Here is a 20193-nt window from a genome sequence, read left to right as displayed (position 1 = left end):
GAAAATATAAATGGGATCCCACTGTGTGTGTGTGTGTATTTGTGTGGTGTGTAGCCATTCAGTAGCTTTTTCTTTTCATTTTATAATATTTCATTGGCCATCTTTTGTTCTCCATACATCCAACTCCATCTCATTCTTCCCAGCAGCTAATGCAGCAATTTCTGAATATTGAAATGATCAGTAGCTAACATCTTTAATTCTCAAAATAGTTGCGGTATAATCCACAATTGTGAGTCTGAGTGAATTCTATTCTGTTGCCCATTATTTGAAAGCTGTACAGTTAATTAGTAAACACTTGGGAAGATTGGTAAGTGTTGAAAAAGTTGAAGAAAATATATGCAAACCAGATTGCTACCAGAATTTAGAACAGCATAACATAAAATACCCTGGAGAAATTATAAGGATAAAGGGGAGGAAGAGCCAGATTAAGAGAGACCATTAAATTACCAAAGCATTTTGTATCTGCATTATCACTTATTTATGATTATAAAAATGATACATGCTTATTGCAGAAAATGGGAAATAGAGAAACACTAAGATACTGATTTTTATTTTTTAATTTTTTTATTGTGCTCCTACTTATGTGGGCACCAAGTACTTGATTTTTTTTATTGAAGTATAATTGATTTACAAGGATTACTGATTTTTAAAACATTCAAACAATACAGAAAGGTGAAAAGTAAAAAGGGGAAGTCCTCTTCTCATCATTCTTATCCTCATTTTCTGGGTATTCACTCACTGTTAATTTCTCTCCTAATTTGCATTTAAGTGTATTGGTATTGCCTTTATTTTGAGTATATAGATATATGTTATGTGATCCATACACCATAATGGGTTCATACTGTGTTAATGTTTTTTATTTTACTTTTTTTCACTTAGTTTTCTATCCAGAGCATACATATTCAATATATAACACAGATGCAACCTGCAGGTACTGAGCATTGAGCTGTTTTTAAAAGTTTGACTTTTCTTACCCCATGCCTTTGAGTTTCTGACCTTTCACAGAAGGCCTGTAGCCTTAGCTGAGGACCCACTCCAGTGAATCACACATTCTTCCTGTGTGTATGGCTCTATTTTAGACTATTTGTTGGGTATTAAAGGAGAGAACATAGTCACTACCATTTGGTATAGAGGAAAATGTCAAAGATTTGGGTTTGATCCCAGTTTTACCATTTAATGGCTATGCTTAAAATGTAAAATGTTTTCAAACAACCTTGTGCGATATTTTTATCCCTCTTTAGAGATGAGAAAACAGAGACCCAGACAGGGAGAAGCGACTAATTTAAGGTCACACAAATAATATGTACTTATAGCCAGGATTCAAGGAAAGGCCTGTTTGAGCCAGAGCCTCAAGCCAGCGCTTTCCACTCAACCATCGTGGCTTCTCTTTAAGACTTCTGTAAAGGTGGAGGAGAGCATGTCTTCAAAGTGATTGCCTTGTCTTTTGACCAAAACCTTAATAAAAGGTTATGTAGTCTGTATCTTTCCAGTATCCAAACATCTCACATCTGATTCCTTTTGTTCTGTCATGTCCTTTCTTTTAGGAGAGAAACCTTATAAGTGCACCTGGGATGGCTGCTCCTGGAAATTTGCTCGCTCAGATGAGCTCACCCGCCATTTCCGCAAGCACACAGGCATCAAACCCTTCCGGTGCACAGACTGCAACCGTAGCTTTTCTCGCTCTGACCACCTGTCCCTGCACCGCCGGCGCCATGACACCATGTGAGCGGCACAGACTGCGCTAGAAGAGCTGCACAGACTGTGCTAGAAGAGTTGCACTGGTCTCTTTCCTGTGTGTGTGTGTGTGTGTGCGCGCGAGCGCGCGCACGTGCATTGAGATCATGACCATCTTTTCCTCTTTGACTTCAGCTTGCCTCTGGGATGGGATTGGAACAGCTCAGTGAGCCAGGTTGAGACTGGAAGAAAAGATAGCTGATCTCCCACGTGGACTCTTTATATTTCACCTTCATTTTTCCACTGTCCAGTTCCCAATTTTTTCAACCTCCGCATGGGTTGAATTCCAGTGCGGCACCCATGGTTGCCCCCCTCACCCCGGCCCCTATTATGAGATAGGACATTTTTCCTACAATAACAAAACAGGAATCAAATTCAAGGCTGTGAACACACATACGCTGCTTTTTTTTTTTCTTGTTTTCTAGAATTCTTACCCATATTTTTTGAATCAGTACATCAAAGTTGCTGGTAGTGTCCTAAAATGACTTTTTCCAAGGTCCTAGACAAAAGAGGGCATAGCGCTGTAGTTGGTTAGTAAGATTTACAGGGATTTGGATCCTGAGTATAGGGCATATTCTCAGTGAATAAGCTGAGTCCCATACCAAACTCAGAAGTTTTGTAAATCTAATCCTATTTGTTCTTACACTTTGGTTTTCAGACAATGCTGGTGCTTCTGCTTCTAAAGTCCATTGAAGGGAATGAAACGATGTTCTTTTCCTTCTCCTTTCCTCCTTTCTTGCTCCTCCTTCTTCAGGATTAAGGATTTTGCTGCACAATTGCATTCTTTGTTAGGTTAAATTTGGACAAAAATTCAAAGCACACATCGACACGCCAGTAAGGAGAAAAGTGTTCCAGGAGAGTATGTTGGGCAGTGACAGGAACAAGTAGACCCAGAATGATCCTGAAAACAAATAGAGAGGGACTTTTACTTGGATAGGATATCAAAAGTGCTGTAATAACAAGCCTCATTCAAATGGCAACCTGTTGATACAGTGTCTTAAGGGGCTGCTCTGTACTGTTTATTCTTTTGTTTACATAAAGCAACAGCATATTGCATGATGAGAAATCACACACTGGGGCCATGTTATACAGAGGTAAGGGGTTGGAAGAAAAAAAATTCATTCCATGGCATTATTAAAATACATTCCCGTGTTTCAAATGGAATATAAGAGGCTTTTGGTGAAAACTGACAAAAAGCAATTTGATGTTCTGCAGCTGCTATGAATACCTAAGCCATTTCTTTTAGCCATTAAAGCAGGTTGTATAAAATACACATTTGGTTACCCAATCAGACTGTTTCATAATAGTCTCTGGGACATAAAACCCTCTGTTCCATGCCCTGGACCTCAGATCTACCTCTACATGGCATGTTTCCTCTCCCGGGGTTGGGGAGGGGAGACTTCGCATCACTTAATTTTGGATGCAGCCTCTCTCCTAAAGGTTGTCTTCATATGGTACCCCATTTTTTTGACAGGTAATCAACCAGTCCCTCTTGAATACTTTAAGTTGCTACCTCCTAAGGCCATTTATTCTGACTAAATTATAGAATTCTAGCACCAAGAAGGGATCCTATTAACTGTCTAGTCCTACACATCATTAGTATTTTACAGATGAGACAAATACGGGTCACAGTCTTTCCCCAGGTGTTTGTTTCCTTGTGGCCTTTTAGACCTGCACACCCATTCTCCCAGGGATCACATTATTAAACCAAATTTTAAAATACATTATTGGTTGCAGTATTTGTCCAATTTTATATGTTATGCTTCAGAAACTTTAGACCACTCACAAAATCATTTACGGTTGACTGGTAAGTAAAATGTGTTTGTGGTCATTGATGTATAACATTAGGCACACAATTTTTCTATTCTGACACTTTCTATAATATCTCAGCTTTGATTTACCTCATTTCAACTTAAAATGTCTTTCCAGACCATAAACTCTCATAAATTCAAGGACTACCTGTATTTTTCAAAATATGTAGATTTTTTACTATTTTATCATTGTTATTTTGATGTAAGTTTTTCCCTGACTTCTGGTGTGCAAGTTCCATACTGTAGACTAATTGCTAAAGCACTAGGAAATATCTAGGGCCAATCTGTTAAAGGGGAATTACCATCATACATAAGTTTAAGCTTATAATTAAGTAGTTGATATGGTGTTTCACAGCAGTGTCCAAGGACTTACCCATTTTCTCCAGAGTTTGGATCTGAGACTCCTTTTCCAAAATTCATAACTGATCTGTGCCCTTCAGACTTCAGGATCTTTTGCATAAGAGCATATGATCTATTTATAAATAAACGCTATCAAACATACTGTTGTACTAACTAGGATAATCAAATTAGGATTCCAAACATTGCTATCCTTGACATCACTAAGCTCTTATTATTCAAATATTTTCCTGGAAAGTAATGAGGGACTTTGTGAATGCTTTATTAATTGTCTATAGTCAGGAAACAGTTCTAACCCTATTCTCATTGCCCTCTCCCTTCCAAATAATGATAAAATCCTGTCAATTATTTACATATACTTTAAGAAATATGCCCAATCCATTAAGAGTATTTCATGGAGTGCAGGTATTCAAATATAGTATAATACTGTACCACACCAAAAGCACATAGAACTTTGTTAAATAGACAGTGAGATTAAAAGGCACTGTCGCTCTTAGGTGGCATTTGGGATTAATTGAATTTGCTGTGCTCACACCAGTAAAGCACCATTATGAGGACAGTTGCCTAGGGCATGGAAAATGGCCTTGTTCGGTAGGGTTGAATAATATCCTGGGATTTGTTGCAGTAGAATTCCTCCATCTGTAGATGATTGGCAGTTGAACATTACTATTGATAATTATGATTGGAAAATTCAGGAGAAACTATGAAGATTGTGAACTGGTTGAGTACCTTAGGTAGAGTGAATTATGGGCAAGACAGAAAGGTTTGTGAGACTAACTTCTTTTTAAATAAACTTTTTATTTTAAAAGTTTTAGATTTACAGAAAAATTGTGAAGATAGTACAGAGCGTTTCCCTATACTTCACACCTAGTTTTCCCTATTATTAACATCTTTCATTAGAATGGTACATTTGTTGTAATTAATGAAGTAATGTTGATACATTATTATTAACTAAGGTCCAAACTTTATTCAGATTTCCTTAGTTTTTGCCTAATATCCTTTTTCTTTTCCAGTATCCCATTCAGGATACCACATCACATTTAGTAGTCATATCTCCTTAGGCTTCTCTTGGTTGTGACAATTTCTCATACTTTCTTCTTTCCTGTGACCTTGATGGTTTCGAGGAGTATGCCCCTCAATTAATATTTGTTGTTTTTCTCATGATTAAATTGAGCTTATGGGTTTGGGGGAGGAAGACCACAGATATGAACTCCCATTTCCATCACATCATATTAACATGATTGACTCTTGATGTTAATTTTGATCACCTGGCTGAAATAGTGTTTGTCAGGTTTCTCCCCTGTAATCCACCCCACCTTCCATACTGTACTCTTTCGAAGGAAATTACTATGTGTAGCCCACACTTAAGGAATGGTTAGTTACACATTACATCCTTGAAGGGGAGCATCTACATAAATTATTTGGAATTCTTCTGCGTGGGAGATTTGTCTACTCTCCCTCATTTATTTATTTATGTAATCATTTAGTCATATCAGTATGGACTCATGGATATATATTTTGCACTTTGAGTTATAATCCAATACAACTTATTTTGTTGCTCAAATTGTTCCAGCTTTGGTCACTGGGCACTCTCTTGGTTGACTCCCAAGTTCTTTTGACATATCCCCCTATCTTTTTTGTGTGTGTGTGGCACATCTTCATTTTTTGGCACTACAACATGCTCCAAGCTCATCTTGTATATTTTTTTTGCCAGTTCTTATAATCAACCATTTTAAGGAGTCCAGGTTTCTGTTCATGGAGAATTGTATTAGAAACCAAGATCTGGGTATTAGGTATGCTTGTTGCTACTGGGGTATTGTTGCTTCTAGGTCATCTCAGATGACAGTGCAAGGAAATATATGTGTGTACACTAACCCATGTATATAAACACATATCTACAAATATTTCTATATGTATTAATCATCCATATCTTTATTAAGGCTAAACATGAGTTCATACTGATGTCTACAACTCCAGTCCATTACCACATGGATTATCCTATCTTAGCCTTTTCCCTTTGCTTACTCTAATCTTCTACTCTAACAATGAGAAACCTGGCTCCCACACTCTGCCATCTACTTACTTAATTGTCTAATTCAAAAGCACATTGTAGTGGTATCTTATTGTTGATCTGTACACCCGTAGGAGCAGCTAGAGCACAGTGGTTATGTACATGATAGTAACATTTTTAGAACTCCAACAGTTCTTTAAAACAAAGTGATCTTCAAAATTCAGGAATTACAGATTTCTATGATCTGAGTTCCAGGAACTTAGAGTGTATCCTGCCTTCAAAAGGTTTTCTGAAGAACCAAACCATTGAGAATTGACCTAATCTTTAATAAGACAGGAAATTATTGATCCTCCACAGTGTGCTAATACCTATATAGAAATATGGACACAGAAGAAAGTGAGTGTGCCCAATTTAAAGAAACACTTAGCACTATCTTTTCTCACTGTTAAATATGGCTCTCTGACAATAGAGGTGCTACCCTAAGTTACCTCTCTTCCATATTTTCCCATCTCTCACTTGGTTGACCTTAGGCAAGTCACATCACCTCTCTGTGCCTCAGTTAACCCATCTGTAAAATGGGGATCCAAATATCTACCTCACAGGAATGTTGTGAGGATTCTTATTAATGGATGTTGGCAAAAATGACAAGTGATCCTTATATGAACAACAAAGTATTATGATTACCACTATGATAATTATAGTACTCTATATTTACCCTAGAAAAAGGAGAGGAGTAGGCTTCTTGGATGATAAAGAGCTAAATTTGAGTCAGTAACAAAGGTAATTAAAGAGTGGTCACTAGAAGCAATATTATCTCTTCCTCCCACTTTCCTTACATTCTCCTTGTTGCTAACTATAGGATTCTCATCTGTTTCCATACTCAAAGCATATTAGGGCTTAAAGGAATAAGCAGACAAAACCCGTTGCTTTAAAAGCTGTATTCTTCCCCTTTCCTGATTCTATCTGGACCATATTACATATCACCCTGTCAGAAGCACAGAGGCAATTTCCCAGAGCCTTTCAAACTTTGGCCAGTCCAGCTTCACCAGTTAAATATTCTCTTTTCCCATTTATTATATTCTTAACAGTATAAGAAGAAGGGAAACGGGGTGGGGTGGTTGGGATTGGAGTGGGATGGAAGAGGATAGAATTTATATCAGTGGCAGGATATCTCTTTGATTTTCAAATACTGGTTTTATCTTCCATTTCCTTTTCTGGTGGTGGGTTGGGAACAGGGAGAGAGACACTATTTTGTTAATTAAGAAACTCTTCTTCCCTTCCAGTAGATGTTTCCCAGGATCAGTGCAAGTAGTTGTGTTGGACATTATTCCTATGTTGTATGCAGTGCGGTTTTCATTGTATTTCTAAATAAAAAGAGGAAGAGAATCCCTAGCTGTCCACTCCTGTTTTTTGACAGGAAGACACAGTGGGAGAACAGTGCCAGAAACTGACTCTTCATTTTTGTGTTGGGGAAAGGAGCCTGCAGTGAAATGACTGATTTTTGTCATTGTTTGTTTAAAGAAATTGTAGGACAGTATATTAAGCTTTATTGCTTATAACTCTTGTCTGTGCCTCATTATTTCAGTGCTTTAGAGCAGCAACCTGTTTTGTTTTCTATTTTATACTAGTTCTTGCTCCAGAGGCATGACGTTGAGGCTAGGATCATGAGCAATCTCTCATAAACAAGCCTGTTAGGCATCCAGAAGTACAAGAATTGCCTCAGTTAGCATGGTCACATAGAGATTACTCTGTTCTAGCCCAATGGGACTTTTCCTCTGTGGCATCCAGGCAGGGTGTGTGCTTGGGAACTAAGCGATCTTGTTATGTTTGATCATTGTACTTTTTTTATTAATAAAAATATTTTAAACTTCAGAATCTATGGCTATAATCATTTGTCTCCAAAGGTTTATGTTATCACAACATGGCATGGTATGCATAGATTGTTTTCTTTCCCTTAACTGGGTAAAGTTGTGGTATAGCTACTGTATAATAGCATGGTGCAAGAAAGGAAGCTAGGCTGTCTTGAAGACAATAATTTCTCTATTTAAGTACATCAGACCCTCCCCATTCTTGGAAATCTATTCAGCATGTCCCTGAAAGGGGCTTCATGAAAACTGTGTGCTCCTTTTGTATATTTCCTACGGATAATCCTCCTGTGTGATACAGACTCAGCTGGCTAGATTTCCCTCCCCATCCTTGTTCCTTTCACAATTTTTGTTTGTTTTTTCCTAAGAAGGAATGCAGGAGAGAAGGGTATTGGGACAGCTTTAAACTCCAAAGCTACCTCAATACAAATACCACCCCTGGATGGGGATATGGGAAGCGGCCTTTTCTATAGATTCTTCTGTGAGACACCTTGTCTTTCAGAAACATTCTGGGTAAAAAGTAAAAGGGGGGAAATCCTGTGAGATTAAAGTCAAGAGCTGAAAGGACAGACTGAAGAGTAACTGTTCCTGGGGCTGCCAGAAGGGATTTTTCACTACAAATACTATAAAACAAGGAATCTCAGACTTATAAGTTTCCCAATAGTATTTCTTTACTCATTTAATGATTCTAAGAGTCATTGTCATCCTTTTGGTTTAAAAGAATCATCACTTCAATACTATAAATACATTGACTGAAAAGCTACCAACAATCCAGGTTCTTTGCTTGTTGCTATGGAGATGAATAAAACAGCTGCTCTCAAGAAATTCACTCTCTAATAGGGCATATTAACATGAAAAAAAAACACAATAATTTTTTTTGCTGAAGTATAGTCAATGTACAATGTTGTGTTAATTTCTGATGAACAGTATAGCGATTTATTTACAAATATATATATTTTCTCTTTTTTTCATTATATACCATTACAAGGTATTGAATATAGCTCCATGTGCTATACAGTAGCACATATTTGTTTATCTATTTTATAAACAGTAGTTAGTATCTGCAAATCCTGGACCCAAATTTATCCCTCCACACTCCCCTTTCCACCCTGGTAACCATAAGATTTTTTTCTATGTCTGTGAGTCTGTTTCTGTTTTGTAAATAAGTTAATTTGTCTATTTTTAAAAATTTCACATTTAAGTGATATCATATGGTATTTTCCTTTCATTATCTGGCCTACTTCACATAGTATGATGATCTTCAAATCCATCCATGTTACTGCAAATGGCATTAGTTTATTCTTTTTTATGGCTGAGTAGTATTCCATTGTATACATATACCAAAACATTTTTATCCAATCATCTGTCAATGGACATTTCGTGTCTTGGCTATTGTAAATAGTGCTTCTATAAACATAGGGGTGCATGTATCTTTTCCAGTTAGTGCTTCCTACAGATATATGCCCAGGAATGGGATTGCTGTATCATAGGGTAAGTCTATTTTCAGTTTTTAAAGAAATTCCCATACTGTTTTCCATAATGGCTACACCAAACTACATTTCCACCAACAGTGTAGGAGGGTTCCCTTTTGTCCACAGCCTCTCTAGCATTTATCATTTGTGGACTTTTAATGATACCCATTCTGACTGGTGTGAGGTAATACCTCATAGTTTTGCTTAGCATTTCTCTGATAATAAGCAAAATTGAATATTTTTTCATGTGAGTATTGGCCATTTGTATGTCTTCATTGGAGAAATGTTTAGTTAGGGCCTCTGCCCATTTTTGATTGGATTGTTTTTTGTTCTTATTAAGTTGTATTAGTTGTTTCTATATTCTGGAAATTAAGCCCTTGTCAGTTGCATCATTTGTAAATATTTTCTCCCATTCCATGGGTGGTCTTTTCATTCTGTTTATGGTTTCCTTTGCTATAAAAAAGCATTTGATTAGGTCCCATTTCCTTATTTTTGCTTTTATTTCAATTGCCTTAGTAGACTGCCCTATGAGAACATTGCTAAGATTTATGTCAGAGAATGTTTTAACTATGTTTTCTTTTAGAAGGTTTACAGTGTCATGTTTATATTTATGTCTTTAAGCCATTTTGAGCTTCTTTTTGTGTATGGTGTGAGGGAGTGTTCTAATTTCATTTTCATTAATTTACATGCCTGCATCCAGCTTTCCCAACACCACTTGTTGAAAAGACTGTCTTTTCTCCATTGGACATTCTTGCCTCCATTGTCAAAGATTAATTGATCAAAAATGTGTGGGGTTTTATTTCTGGATTCTCTATTCTGTTCTGTTGATCCATGTCTGTATTTCTGCAAATACCATGCTGTTTTGATTACTGTAGCTCAGTAGTATTGCCTAAAGTCTGGGAGGGTTATTCCTCCAGATTGATTCTTCTTCTTCAGTAATGCTTTGGCAATTCTGGGTCGTTTGTGATTCCATATAACTTTTAAGATTATTTGTTCTACTTCTGTGAAAAATGTCCTGGGTAGTTTAATAGGGATCACATTAAATCTGTAGACTGCTTTGGGGAGTATGGCCATTTTATCAGTATTAATTCATCCTATCCAAGAACATGGGATATATTTCCATTTCCTTAAATCATCTTTAATTTCCTTAATCCATGTTTTATAGTTCTCTGCCTGTGATTCACCTCCTTGGTTTATTTTAAGTATTACTTATGTGATTTTAAAGCAATTATTTTCTACTTTCATTTTCTAATATTTCATTGTTTGTGTAGAGAAATGCAACAGATTTCTGTATGTTAATCTTACATCCTGTTACTTTGCTGAATTCATTTATCAGATCTAGTAGTTTTTCTGTGGCATCTTCAGGGTTTTCCATAAATAGTATTGTTATCCACATATAGTGACAATTTTACTTCTTCCCTTACAATTTAGATGAATTTTCTTACTTTTTCTGGTCTTATTGCTATGGTTGTTATTTCCAATACTTTGTTGAATAGAAGTGGTGAGAGTGGGAATCCTTGACTTATTCCAGATTTTTGTGGAAAAGATTCAACTTTTCACCAATATTATGTAGGCTGTGCATTTGTCATAAATACTTTTTATTATGTTGATATATGTTCCCTCTATATGCACTGTGGTAAGAGGTTATCTAATGAATGGATGTTGAATTTTATCAAATGCTTTTTCTGCATCTATTGAGATGATTATGTGATTTTTGTCTTTCATTAGTTTACGTGGTGTACCACATTTATTTGCATACGTTGAACCATCCTTGTGTCCCACGGATGAGTCCAAATTGATCATAGTGTATGCCCTTTTCTATATCTTGTATTCAATTTTCTAATATGTTGTTGAAAATTTTTGCACAGTACTGTCTTAAGTGTCATAATAGATATATGCTCAAATCTTTTGAAAATGGCACAGTAGAAGGACACTCATAGCTCACCCTCTCCTACAAATACACCAAAACTCAGATCCACTGACACACCCAGCCAACCAGAGCACCTGCTGAACTCTGACAGTATATTCTCCTATTCAAAAGACAAAGACACCACAAACTGTTTTATTTGTCCATAGGCTTCAGATAGATAAATGAATAAACTCCTTAAGGACCAAAATAGATAACTGATACTCCATAAGCCACAGTGCCAGAGAGATATGAGCAAGATGAAGAAGCAGAGGAATCACTCCCAATTAAAAGAACAAAAGAAATCTCCTGAAAGAACAAAAATATTGAAGGAACTAAAAGAGATAGTGTTTAGAGACATGAAATATGTCAAAAATGAAATTGAAGCTATAAAGAAGAGCCAAGTAGAACTGGTAAACTCATTTGCTGAGATGAGAGCTGATATAAAGGCTGTGCAAAGCAGGCTAGATAATGCAGAGGAATGAATAAGTCACCTAGAAGACAGGACAACAGAAAGCACCCAATCAAAACAGCTGAGAGAAATGCAAATAATAAACCAAAGAAAAAAATAAAAGGTACCTAAGGGATAATATAAAGCATGCCAATCTACACATAATAAGGGTTCCAGACGGGGAAGAAAGATTAAAGGGGATTGAAAAGGTATTGGAAAAATTATGACTGAAAACTTCCCAAACCTAAAGAAAGAATTAGATATCCAAGTACAGGAAGTTCAGAGGATCCCAAACAAGAAGACCCCAAACAGACCCACACCAAGACATATCATAATCAAGATGACCAGATTCAAGGATAAAGAAATGATCTTAAAGGCAGCAAGAGAAAACAAAGAATGAGTTACAAGGGAACCCCCATAAGGCTCTCAGCTGATTTCTCTACACAAACACTACAGGCCAGAAGGGAGTGGCAAGATAGATACAAAGTCCTGAATGAAAAAAAGATGCATCCTAGGATACTTTATCCAGCAAGGTTATCCTTTAGAATAAGAGGAGAGATAAAGAATTTCACAGACAAGGAAAAACTAAAAGAGTTTAGCAACACTAAACCCATGCTAAAAGAAATATTGACAGGTCTACTCTAAATAGAAAAGCAGGATGCTACAAAAATGAGAAACTCATAACTGGAAAGGTGATAACTACCATGAATTACAAATAGAATAAACATGAAATTGTAAAAGAAGACATCTAAATCACGAAGAGTGGAAGAGGGAAGCAAGAAAATAGAGGTTTTCTTTTTCTTTTTTAAATTTTTGTTCTCAGTAGGATGAGTTTGAGCTTATATTACGATCTGTTTAATACAAACAGTTACAGTAATGGATTAATAGACTTAAAATAAAGGGTAACCACATGCCAAAAACTTACAAGGGAGTCACAAAAACTAAATAAAATCCAAGATAATACAAAGGAAAATTATAAAACCACAATAGGAATAAGAAAGAAACAAAGAGGAAATACCAAATCAACTGCAAAAATAAGTTCAAACTGGCAATAAAAACACATCTATCATTAATTACTGTAAATGTTAATGGACTAAATGCTCCAATCAAAAGACATAGAGTGGCAGACTGGATAATAAAGCAAGAACCTTCAATATGCTGCATACAACAGACCCACCTTAGGGAGAAGGACACATATAGATTAAGAGTGAAAAATGGAAAAGGATATTCCATGCAAATGGAAAAGCCAAAAAAGCAGGTGTTGCAGTACTGATTTCAGACAAAACTGACTTTAAAACAAAGGCCATAAAGAAAGATAAACATGGACATTTTATAATGATTAAAGGAGTGATACAAGATGAGGATATTACACTCGTTAATATATATACACCCAATATGGGAGCATCTAAATACATAAAATAAATACTAACAGAGATAAAGGGGAATATTGATGAGAATACATCGTAGTTGGAGATTTTAACATCACATTAACATCATTAAACAGATCTTCCAGACAGAAAATAAATAAGGCAACAGAGAAAGTAAATAATACAATAGAAACATTAGATTTGGTGGATATTTTCAAAGCATTACACCCCCCCAAAATAGGATATACATTCTTTTCAAGTGCACATGGAACATTTTCTAAGATTGACCTTGTACTTCAGCACAAAAGAAACCTCAACAATTTTAAGAAGATATAAATTATCTCAAGCATCTTTACTGACCACAATGCCTTCAAATTAGAAATCAACAACAGAGAAACAAAGGAGAAAAAAAGGAAAGCATGGAGATTAAACAATATGCTATTAAAAAAGCAATGGGTCAATAAGGAAATCAAATGAAATTAAAAAATATCTTGAGACAAATGAAAATGAAAGTACAACCACATAAAATTAATGGGACACAGCAAAGGCAGTGCTAAGAGGGAATTTATAGTGATACAGGTCTTCCTCAAAAAAGAAGAACAATCTCAAATAAACAATTTCACCCACCAGCTGAAACAACTAGAAAAACAAGAATAAAAACCCCCAAAAGGCAGCAGAAGGAAGGAAATTATAAAGATTAGGGAGGAAATAAATAAAATAGAGATTAAAAAAAATAGAAAAGAATCAATCAAACCAAAAGCTGGTTTTTTGAAAAAGTAAATAAAATTGACAAACCTCTGGCCAAACTCACAAAGAAGAAAAAAGAGAGAGCACAAATTAGCAAAATAAGAAAGGAAAATGGAGAAATTACAACAAATAAAATAGAAATATAGACTATCATATGAGAATACTATGAAAAACTATATGGAAACAAACTGGATAACCTAGAGGAGATGGACAAGTTTCTGGAAACATACTGTCCACCAAAATTGAATCAGGAAGAAATTGACCACTTGAACAAACTGATCACTAGAAATGAAATTGAAATAGCAATAAAAAACCTCCCTACAAATAAAAGCCCAGGACCGGACAGCTTCACTGGGGAATTCTACCAAACATACAAAGAAGAACTCATACCAGTCCTTCTCAATCTCTTCCAGAAGATTGAAAAGGAGGGAATACTCCCAAACTCATTCTATGAAGCCACCATCACCCTGATACCAAAACCAGGCAAAGACTGCCAGAAAAGATAACTATAGGCCAATATCACAGATGAACATAGATCCCAAAATCCTTACCAAAATATTAGCAAATAGAATCCAACAACACATAAAAAAGATTATACATCATGATCAAGTTGGGTTCATACCAGGGACACAAGGGTGGTTCAACATACGCAAAACAATCAATGTAATACATCACATCAATAACAGAAAGGACAAAAACCACATGATCATCTCAATAGATGCAGAAAAAGCACCTGATACAATTCAACACAGATTTATGATAAAGACTATCACCAAAATGGGTATAGAGGGAACATATCTCAACATAATAAAAGCTATATACAACAAACCTACAGCCAGCATAGTACTCAACATTGAAAAACTCAAATCTTCCCACTAAAATCCGGGACCAGACAAGGATGCCCACTATCACCACTCCAATTCAAGATAGTCTTGGAAGTCCTAGCCACAGCAATCAGACAAGAGAGAGAAATCAAAGGGATTCAAATTGGAAAAGAAGAGGTAAAAGTGTCACTATATGCCGACAACATGTTACTATATATAGAAAACCCTAAAAGGTCCACACAAAAGCTTCTAGAGCTGATTGAAGAATTCAGCAAGGTAGCAGGTTACAAGATTAACGTTCAACAACCAGTTGCATTTCTTTACACTAAGGATGAATCAACAGAAGAAGAAAGTAAAGAAACAATCCCCTTTAAAATAGCACCCAAAGTAATAAAATATATGGGAATAAATCTAACCAAGGAGGTGAAAGAATTATACACAGAAAACTATAAACCATTGATGAAGGAAATTAAAGAAGACTTTAAAAAATGGAAAGATATTCCATGCTCTTGGATTGGAAGAATGAATATTGCTAAAATGGTCACACTGCCCAAGGCAATCTACAGATTTAATGCAATCCTTATCAAATGACCTAGGACGTATTTCACAGAACTAGAACAAATCACAATAAAACTTATATGGAACCATCAAAGACATAGAATTGCCAAAGCATTACTGAAGAGAAAGAAAGAGGCTGCAGGAATAACTCTCCCAGACTTCACATAATACTATAGAGCTACAGTCATCAAGACAGCATGGTATTGATACAAAAACTGACATATAGTCCAATGGAACAGAATAGAGAGCCCAGAAATGAACCCACAAACTTTTGGTCAACTAAACTTTGACAAAGGAGGCAAGAATATACAATGGAATAAAGACAGTCTCTTCAGCAAATGTTGTTGGGAAAACTGGACAGCAGCAGGTAAAGCTTGAAGCTAGAACACTCCCTTACACCATACACAAAAATAAACTCAAAATAGATCAAAGACTTAAACATAAGACAAGATACAATAAACTTCCTAGATGAAAATATAGGCAAAACATTATCTGACATAAATCTCAAAAATGTTCTCCTAGAACAGTCTACTCAAGCAATAGAAATAAAAGCAAAAATAAACAAATGGGACCTAGTGAAACTTACAAGCTTCTGCACAGCAAAGGAAACCAGAAGTAAAACAAAACGACAATCTACGGAATGGGAGAAAATCTTTGCAAATGAAACCAACAAAGGCTTGATCTCCAGAATATATAAGCAGCTCATACTACTTAATAAGAAACAACCAAACAACCCAATCGAAAAATGGGCAAAAGACATAAACAAGCCCACAGCCCAGCATCTGAGTCCTGGCCTCCCGCTTTCCTCGTGAAACAGACACCATGAGCTTCAGCACCCAGTCCAGCTTCTTCAACTACCGGTCCACCGGCTCCGTGTAGTCGTGCTACCTGCGCCACGACCAGTCAGCAGCGCGGCCAGTGTCTCTGCAGGCGACGGGGGCTCTAGATCTCGGATCTTCGTGTCCCTCTCCACCAGCGTATGGGGCGACTGGGGTTCCGTGAACCTGGGCATGCAGATGGTCGGGTGTGGGGTGGGCGTAGGGGGCATCCAGGGAGAGAAGGAGACCATTCAAGACCGAATGACTGCCTGACCTCCTATCTGGAGAAGGTGAGGAGACTGTAGGCTGACAATCGGAGACTGGAGATCAAAATTCGGAAACACCTGGAGAAGAAAGGACCCCAGGTCCGAGACTGGAGGCATTACTTGAAGACCACTGAGAATCTGAGGGCTCAGATCTTTGCAAATTCTGTGGACAATGCCCGCATCGTTCTGCAGATTGACAATGCCCGTCTCGCTGCTGATGACTTCAGAGTCAAGTATGAGACAGAGCTGACTATGCTCCAGTCTGTGGAGAGTGACATCCATGGGCTCCACAAAGTCATTGATGACACCAATGTCATTCACCTGCAGCTGGAGACAGAGATCAAGGCTCTCAAAGAGGAGCTGCTCTTTATGAAGAAGAATCATGAGGAGGAAGTAAAGGGTCTACAAAACCAGAATACCAATTCTGGGCTGACTGTGGAGTTGGATGCCCCCAAGTCTCAGGACCTGAGCAAGATCATGGCAGACATCTGGGCTCAGTATGACGAGCTAGCTTGGAAGAATCGAGAGGAGCTGGACAAGTACTGGTCCCATCAGATTGAGGAGAGCACCACAGTGGTCACCTCGCAGACTGCTGAGATAGGAACTGCTGAGACCCTCACAGAGCTGAGACGGAATGTGCAGTCCCTGGAGATTGACCTGGAATCCATGAGAAACCTGAAGGCCAGCTTGGAGACTAGCCTGAAGGAGGTGGAGGCCCGCTACGCCATGCAGATGGAGCAGCTCAAAGGGTTTCTACTATATCTGGAGTCGGAGCTGGCCCCGACCCGGGCAGAGAGGCAATGCCAGAACCAGGAGTACGAGGCCCTGCTGAACATCAAGGTCAAGCTGGAGGCTGAGATCAACACCTACCGCCGCCTGCTGGAAGATGGGGAGGACTTCAATCTTAGTGACGCCGTGGACAGCAGCAACTCCAGGCAAACCATCCAGAAGACCACCACCCTCAGGCTTGTGGATGGCAGTTCTGAAGTTCTGAAGCATTAAGAAGGCAGAATTGATGCCCTTTGGGGAGTGAGAGGCCAACAAAAGTTCAGATGTTCTTGCAAAAAAAAAAAAAAAAAGATGTAAACAAGCAATTCTCCAAGGAAGACATACAAATGATCAATAGTCACATCAAAAAATGCTCAATATTGCTGATTATCAGAGAAATGCAAATCAAAACTACAATGAGGTATCACCTCACACCAGCCAGAATGGCCATCATTCAAAAATCCACAAATGACAAATGCTGGAGAGGCTTTGGAGAAAGGGGAACCCTCCTACACTGCTGGTGGGAATGCAGTTTGGTGCAGCCACTGTGGAAAACAGTATGGAGATTCCTCAAAAGACTAGGAATAGACTTACCATATGACCCAGGAATCCCACTCCTGGGCACATATCCAGAAGGAACTCTACTTCAGAATGACACCTGCACCCCAATGTTCATAGCAGCACTATTTACAATAGCCAAGACATGGAGACAGCCTAAATGTCCATCAACGGATGACTGGATAAAGAAGTGGTGGTATATTTATACAATGGAATACTACTCAGCCTTAAAAACCAACAACATAACACCATTTGCAACATGGATGTTCCTGGAGAATGTCATTCTAAGCGAAGTAAGCCAGAAAGAGAAAGAAAAATACCATATGCGATCGCTCATATGTGGAATATAAAAAAAAAAAGAAACACAAATAAGCATAAATACAAAAGAGAAATAGACTCATAGACATAGACTACAAACTTGTGGTTGCCAAGGCGGCAGAAGGTGGGAAGGGATAGACTGGGATTTCAAAATTGTAGAATAGATAAACAAGATTATACTGTATAGCACAGGGAAATACATACAAGATCTTATGGTAGCCCACATAGAAAAAAATGTGACAATGAATACATATATGTTCATGTATAACTGAAAAATTGTGCCCTACACTGGAATTTGATACAACATTGTAAAATGACTATAAATCAATAAAAAATGTTTAAAAAAAATAATTCTGCTGTGTTCCCACTCAGTATGTTGTTTGGCCTGAGGCTTCCCTACAAGCTGTTGGGTGGGGCTAGGTTTGGTGCTAATGATCCAATCAAGATGTCAGCCTCCAGGAAAGCTCATGTAGATGAACACTCCCAGAATGTCTCCCACAAGATTTTATGTCTCCTGGGTGAGCCACAGCTGTCCCCTACCTCCCCAGGAGACCCTCCAAAACCAGAAGGCTGGCCTGGCCCAGGTTCCTATGAAATCATTGCCTCTGCCCTTGGACCTGGTGCATGCTAGGTTCCATGTATTCTTCCCAGGTAAATGATGTCTCCATTTCCCCAAGTTCTGTGGAGCTCCTGGAGCCAAGCCCCTCTGGCCTTCATAACCAGATATCCTGGCGTCTCCTTCACCTCCTAATGCCAGAACCTTGGTCTTGGTAGCCTGACTTGGGGCTTATAAATCTCACTACTGAGGGAAGGCCTCTATGACTTAACTATTCCTCAGCTTGTGGGTCACTCAACTGGGGGCTGTGGGGCCCAATTATATCATGAGTATGCCCCTCCTACTGTCCTGCTGTGGTTCCCTCTTTATGTTTCCAGTTGCAGTAGATCTTTTTGCTAGGTTCCAGGTTTGTTTTTTTTTTTTTTGATGGTTGTTTAGCATTCACTTGTGGTTTCATTGTAGTCATGAAGAAAGATGAGCCACTTGTTCTATCACTCTGCCATCTTGACCAGAAATTTTGTTTAAAGTCTATTTTTGTCTGGTGTAATTATTGCTACCCCAACTTTTTTTTTTATTTCCATTTGCATGGTATAACTTTTTCCATCCCTTAACTTTCAGTCTGTGAGCATCTTTAGAATTAAAGGGAGTCTCTTTCAAGCAGCATATAGAAGGATTTTTTTTTTAATATTCATTCACCCACCTATGTCTTTTAATAGGAGAGTTTAGTCCAATTACATTTAAAGTAATTATTGATAGATATATACTTATTGTCATTTTGTTGTTTCCTGGCTACTTTTGTAATTTCTCTCTGATTTTCATCTCTTTCTCCCTTTCCTTGTGTTTTAATTTTTTCTTTGGTCTTATGTTTAGATTTCTTTCTTTCTTTCTTTCTTTTTTTTTTTTTTTGTATGTACTATGTTTTTAGTTTGTGGTTACTATGAGGTTTACATATACCATCCTATGTATATAACAGTCTCTTTTAAACTTTTAGTACTTTAATTTTGAAAACATCCTAAAGCTTTATATTTTTATTCCCCCCCACACATTTTATATTTTTGATGATACATTTTGTATTTTTGTAACTCTTGACTAATTTTGTAACTAATTATTATAGTTTTAATCATTTACTAATTTTGTCTCTTACATTTTGCACTTGCTTTATAAGTGATTGATCCACTACCTTTATTGTTTATTTATCTTTTCTAATGAAATATTTACTTTTGAATGTTTTCTCATTATTGATTAGTGTTTTTATTTTGAGCTTAGAGAAGTCTGTAACACTTTTTGTAAGGCCAGTTTGGTGGTAATAAACTCCTTTAGCTTTTGCTTATCTATAAAACTCAATTTTTTCAGTTCTGAATAAAAACTTTGCCAGCCAGAGAATTCTCTGTTGGATGATTTTTTTTTTCTTCCATCACTTTCAATATGTCAATTATGTCCTGTAAAGTTTCTGGTGAAAAAACTTCTGGTAGCCTGATAAGTTTTTTCTTGTATATAATAAGTTATTTTTCTCTTGCTGCTTTTAAGACTTTTTCTTCATTCTTAACTTTTGCCGTTTTAATTGTAATGTATCTTGGCATGTTTCTCTTTGGGTTCATCTTATTGTAATTTTCTGGGCTTCCTGAACCTTGGTGTCTCTTTCCCCTGATTAGGAAAGTTTTCAGTCATTATTTCTTCAATAATTTTTCTACCCCTTTCTCTTTCCATGCTCCTCTTGGGATCCTATAATATGAATGTTATTCCAATTCATGTTGTCCCAGAAGTCCTTTAAGGTATCCTCACTTCTTTTAGTTCTTTTTGAAAAAA

General features: G+C 37.2%; 1 protein-coding gene and 1 pseudogene across 5 annotated transcripts in view; both read left to right on the top strand.

The window, feature by feature from the left end:
* The window catches only part of KLF8 (KLF transcription factor 8), a 242723-nt gene extending 234935 nt beyond the window's left edge, over positions 1–7788 (top strand). For 4 of the 5 annotated variants that reach the window (XM_074358831.1, XM_074358830.1, XM_010958295.3 and 1 more), the window contains one exon: positions 1545–7788. In XM_074358831.1, coding sequence (XP_074214932.1) covers positions 1545–1726 — 182 coding nt within the window. In that variant the 3' untranslated portion in view covers positions 1727–7788. The remainder of the gene's footprint in view (positions 1–1544) is intronic. The other variant, XR_012504514.1, reaches the window with a different exon arrangement.
* A 7954-nt stretch (positions 7789–15742) lies between these two features.
* On the top strand, positions 15743–17222 carry LOC105071615 (keratin, type I cytoskeletal 18 pseudogene; annotated as a pseudogene).
* The last annotated feature ends 2971 nt before the right edge of the window (positions 17223–20193 follow it).

This window comes from Camelus bactrianus, chromosome X (assembly GCF_048773025.1).
Source record: "Camelus bactrianus isolate YW-2024 breed Bactrian camel chromosome X, ASM4877302v1, whole genome shotgun sequence".
NCBI classification, from domain to species: Eukaryota; Metazoa; Chordata; class Mammalia; order Artiodactyla; family Camelidae; genus Camelus; species Camelus bactrianus.
Note: the sequence above shows the minus strand (reverse complement) of the source record. Positions and strands in the feature narration are given on the sequence as shown.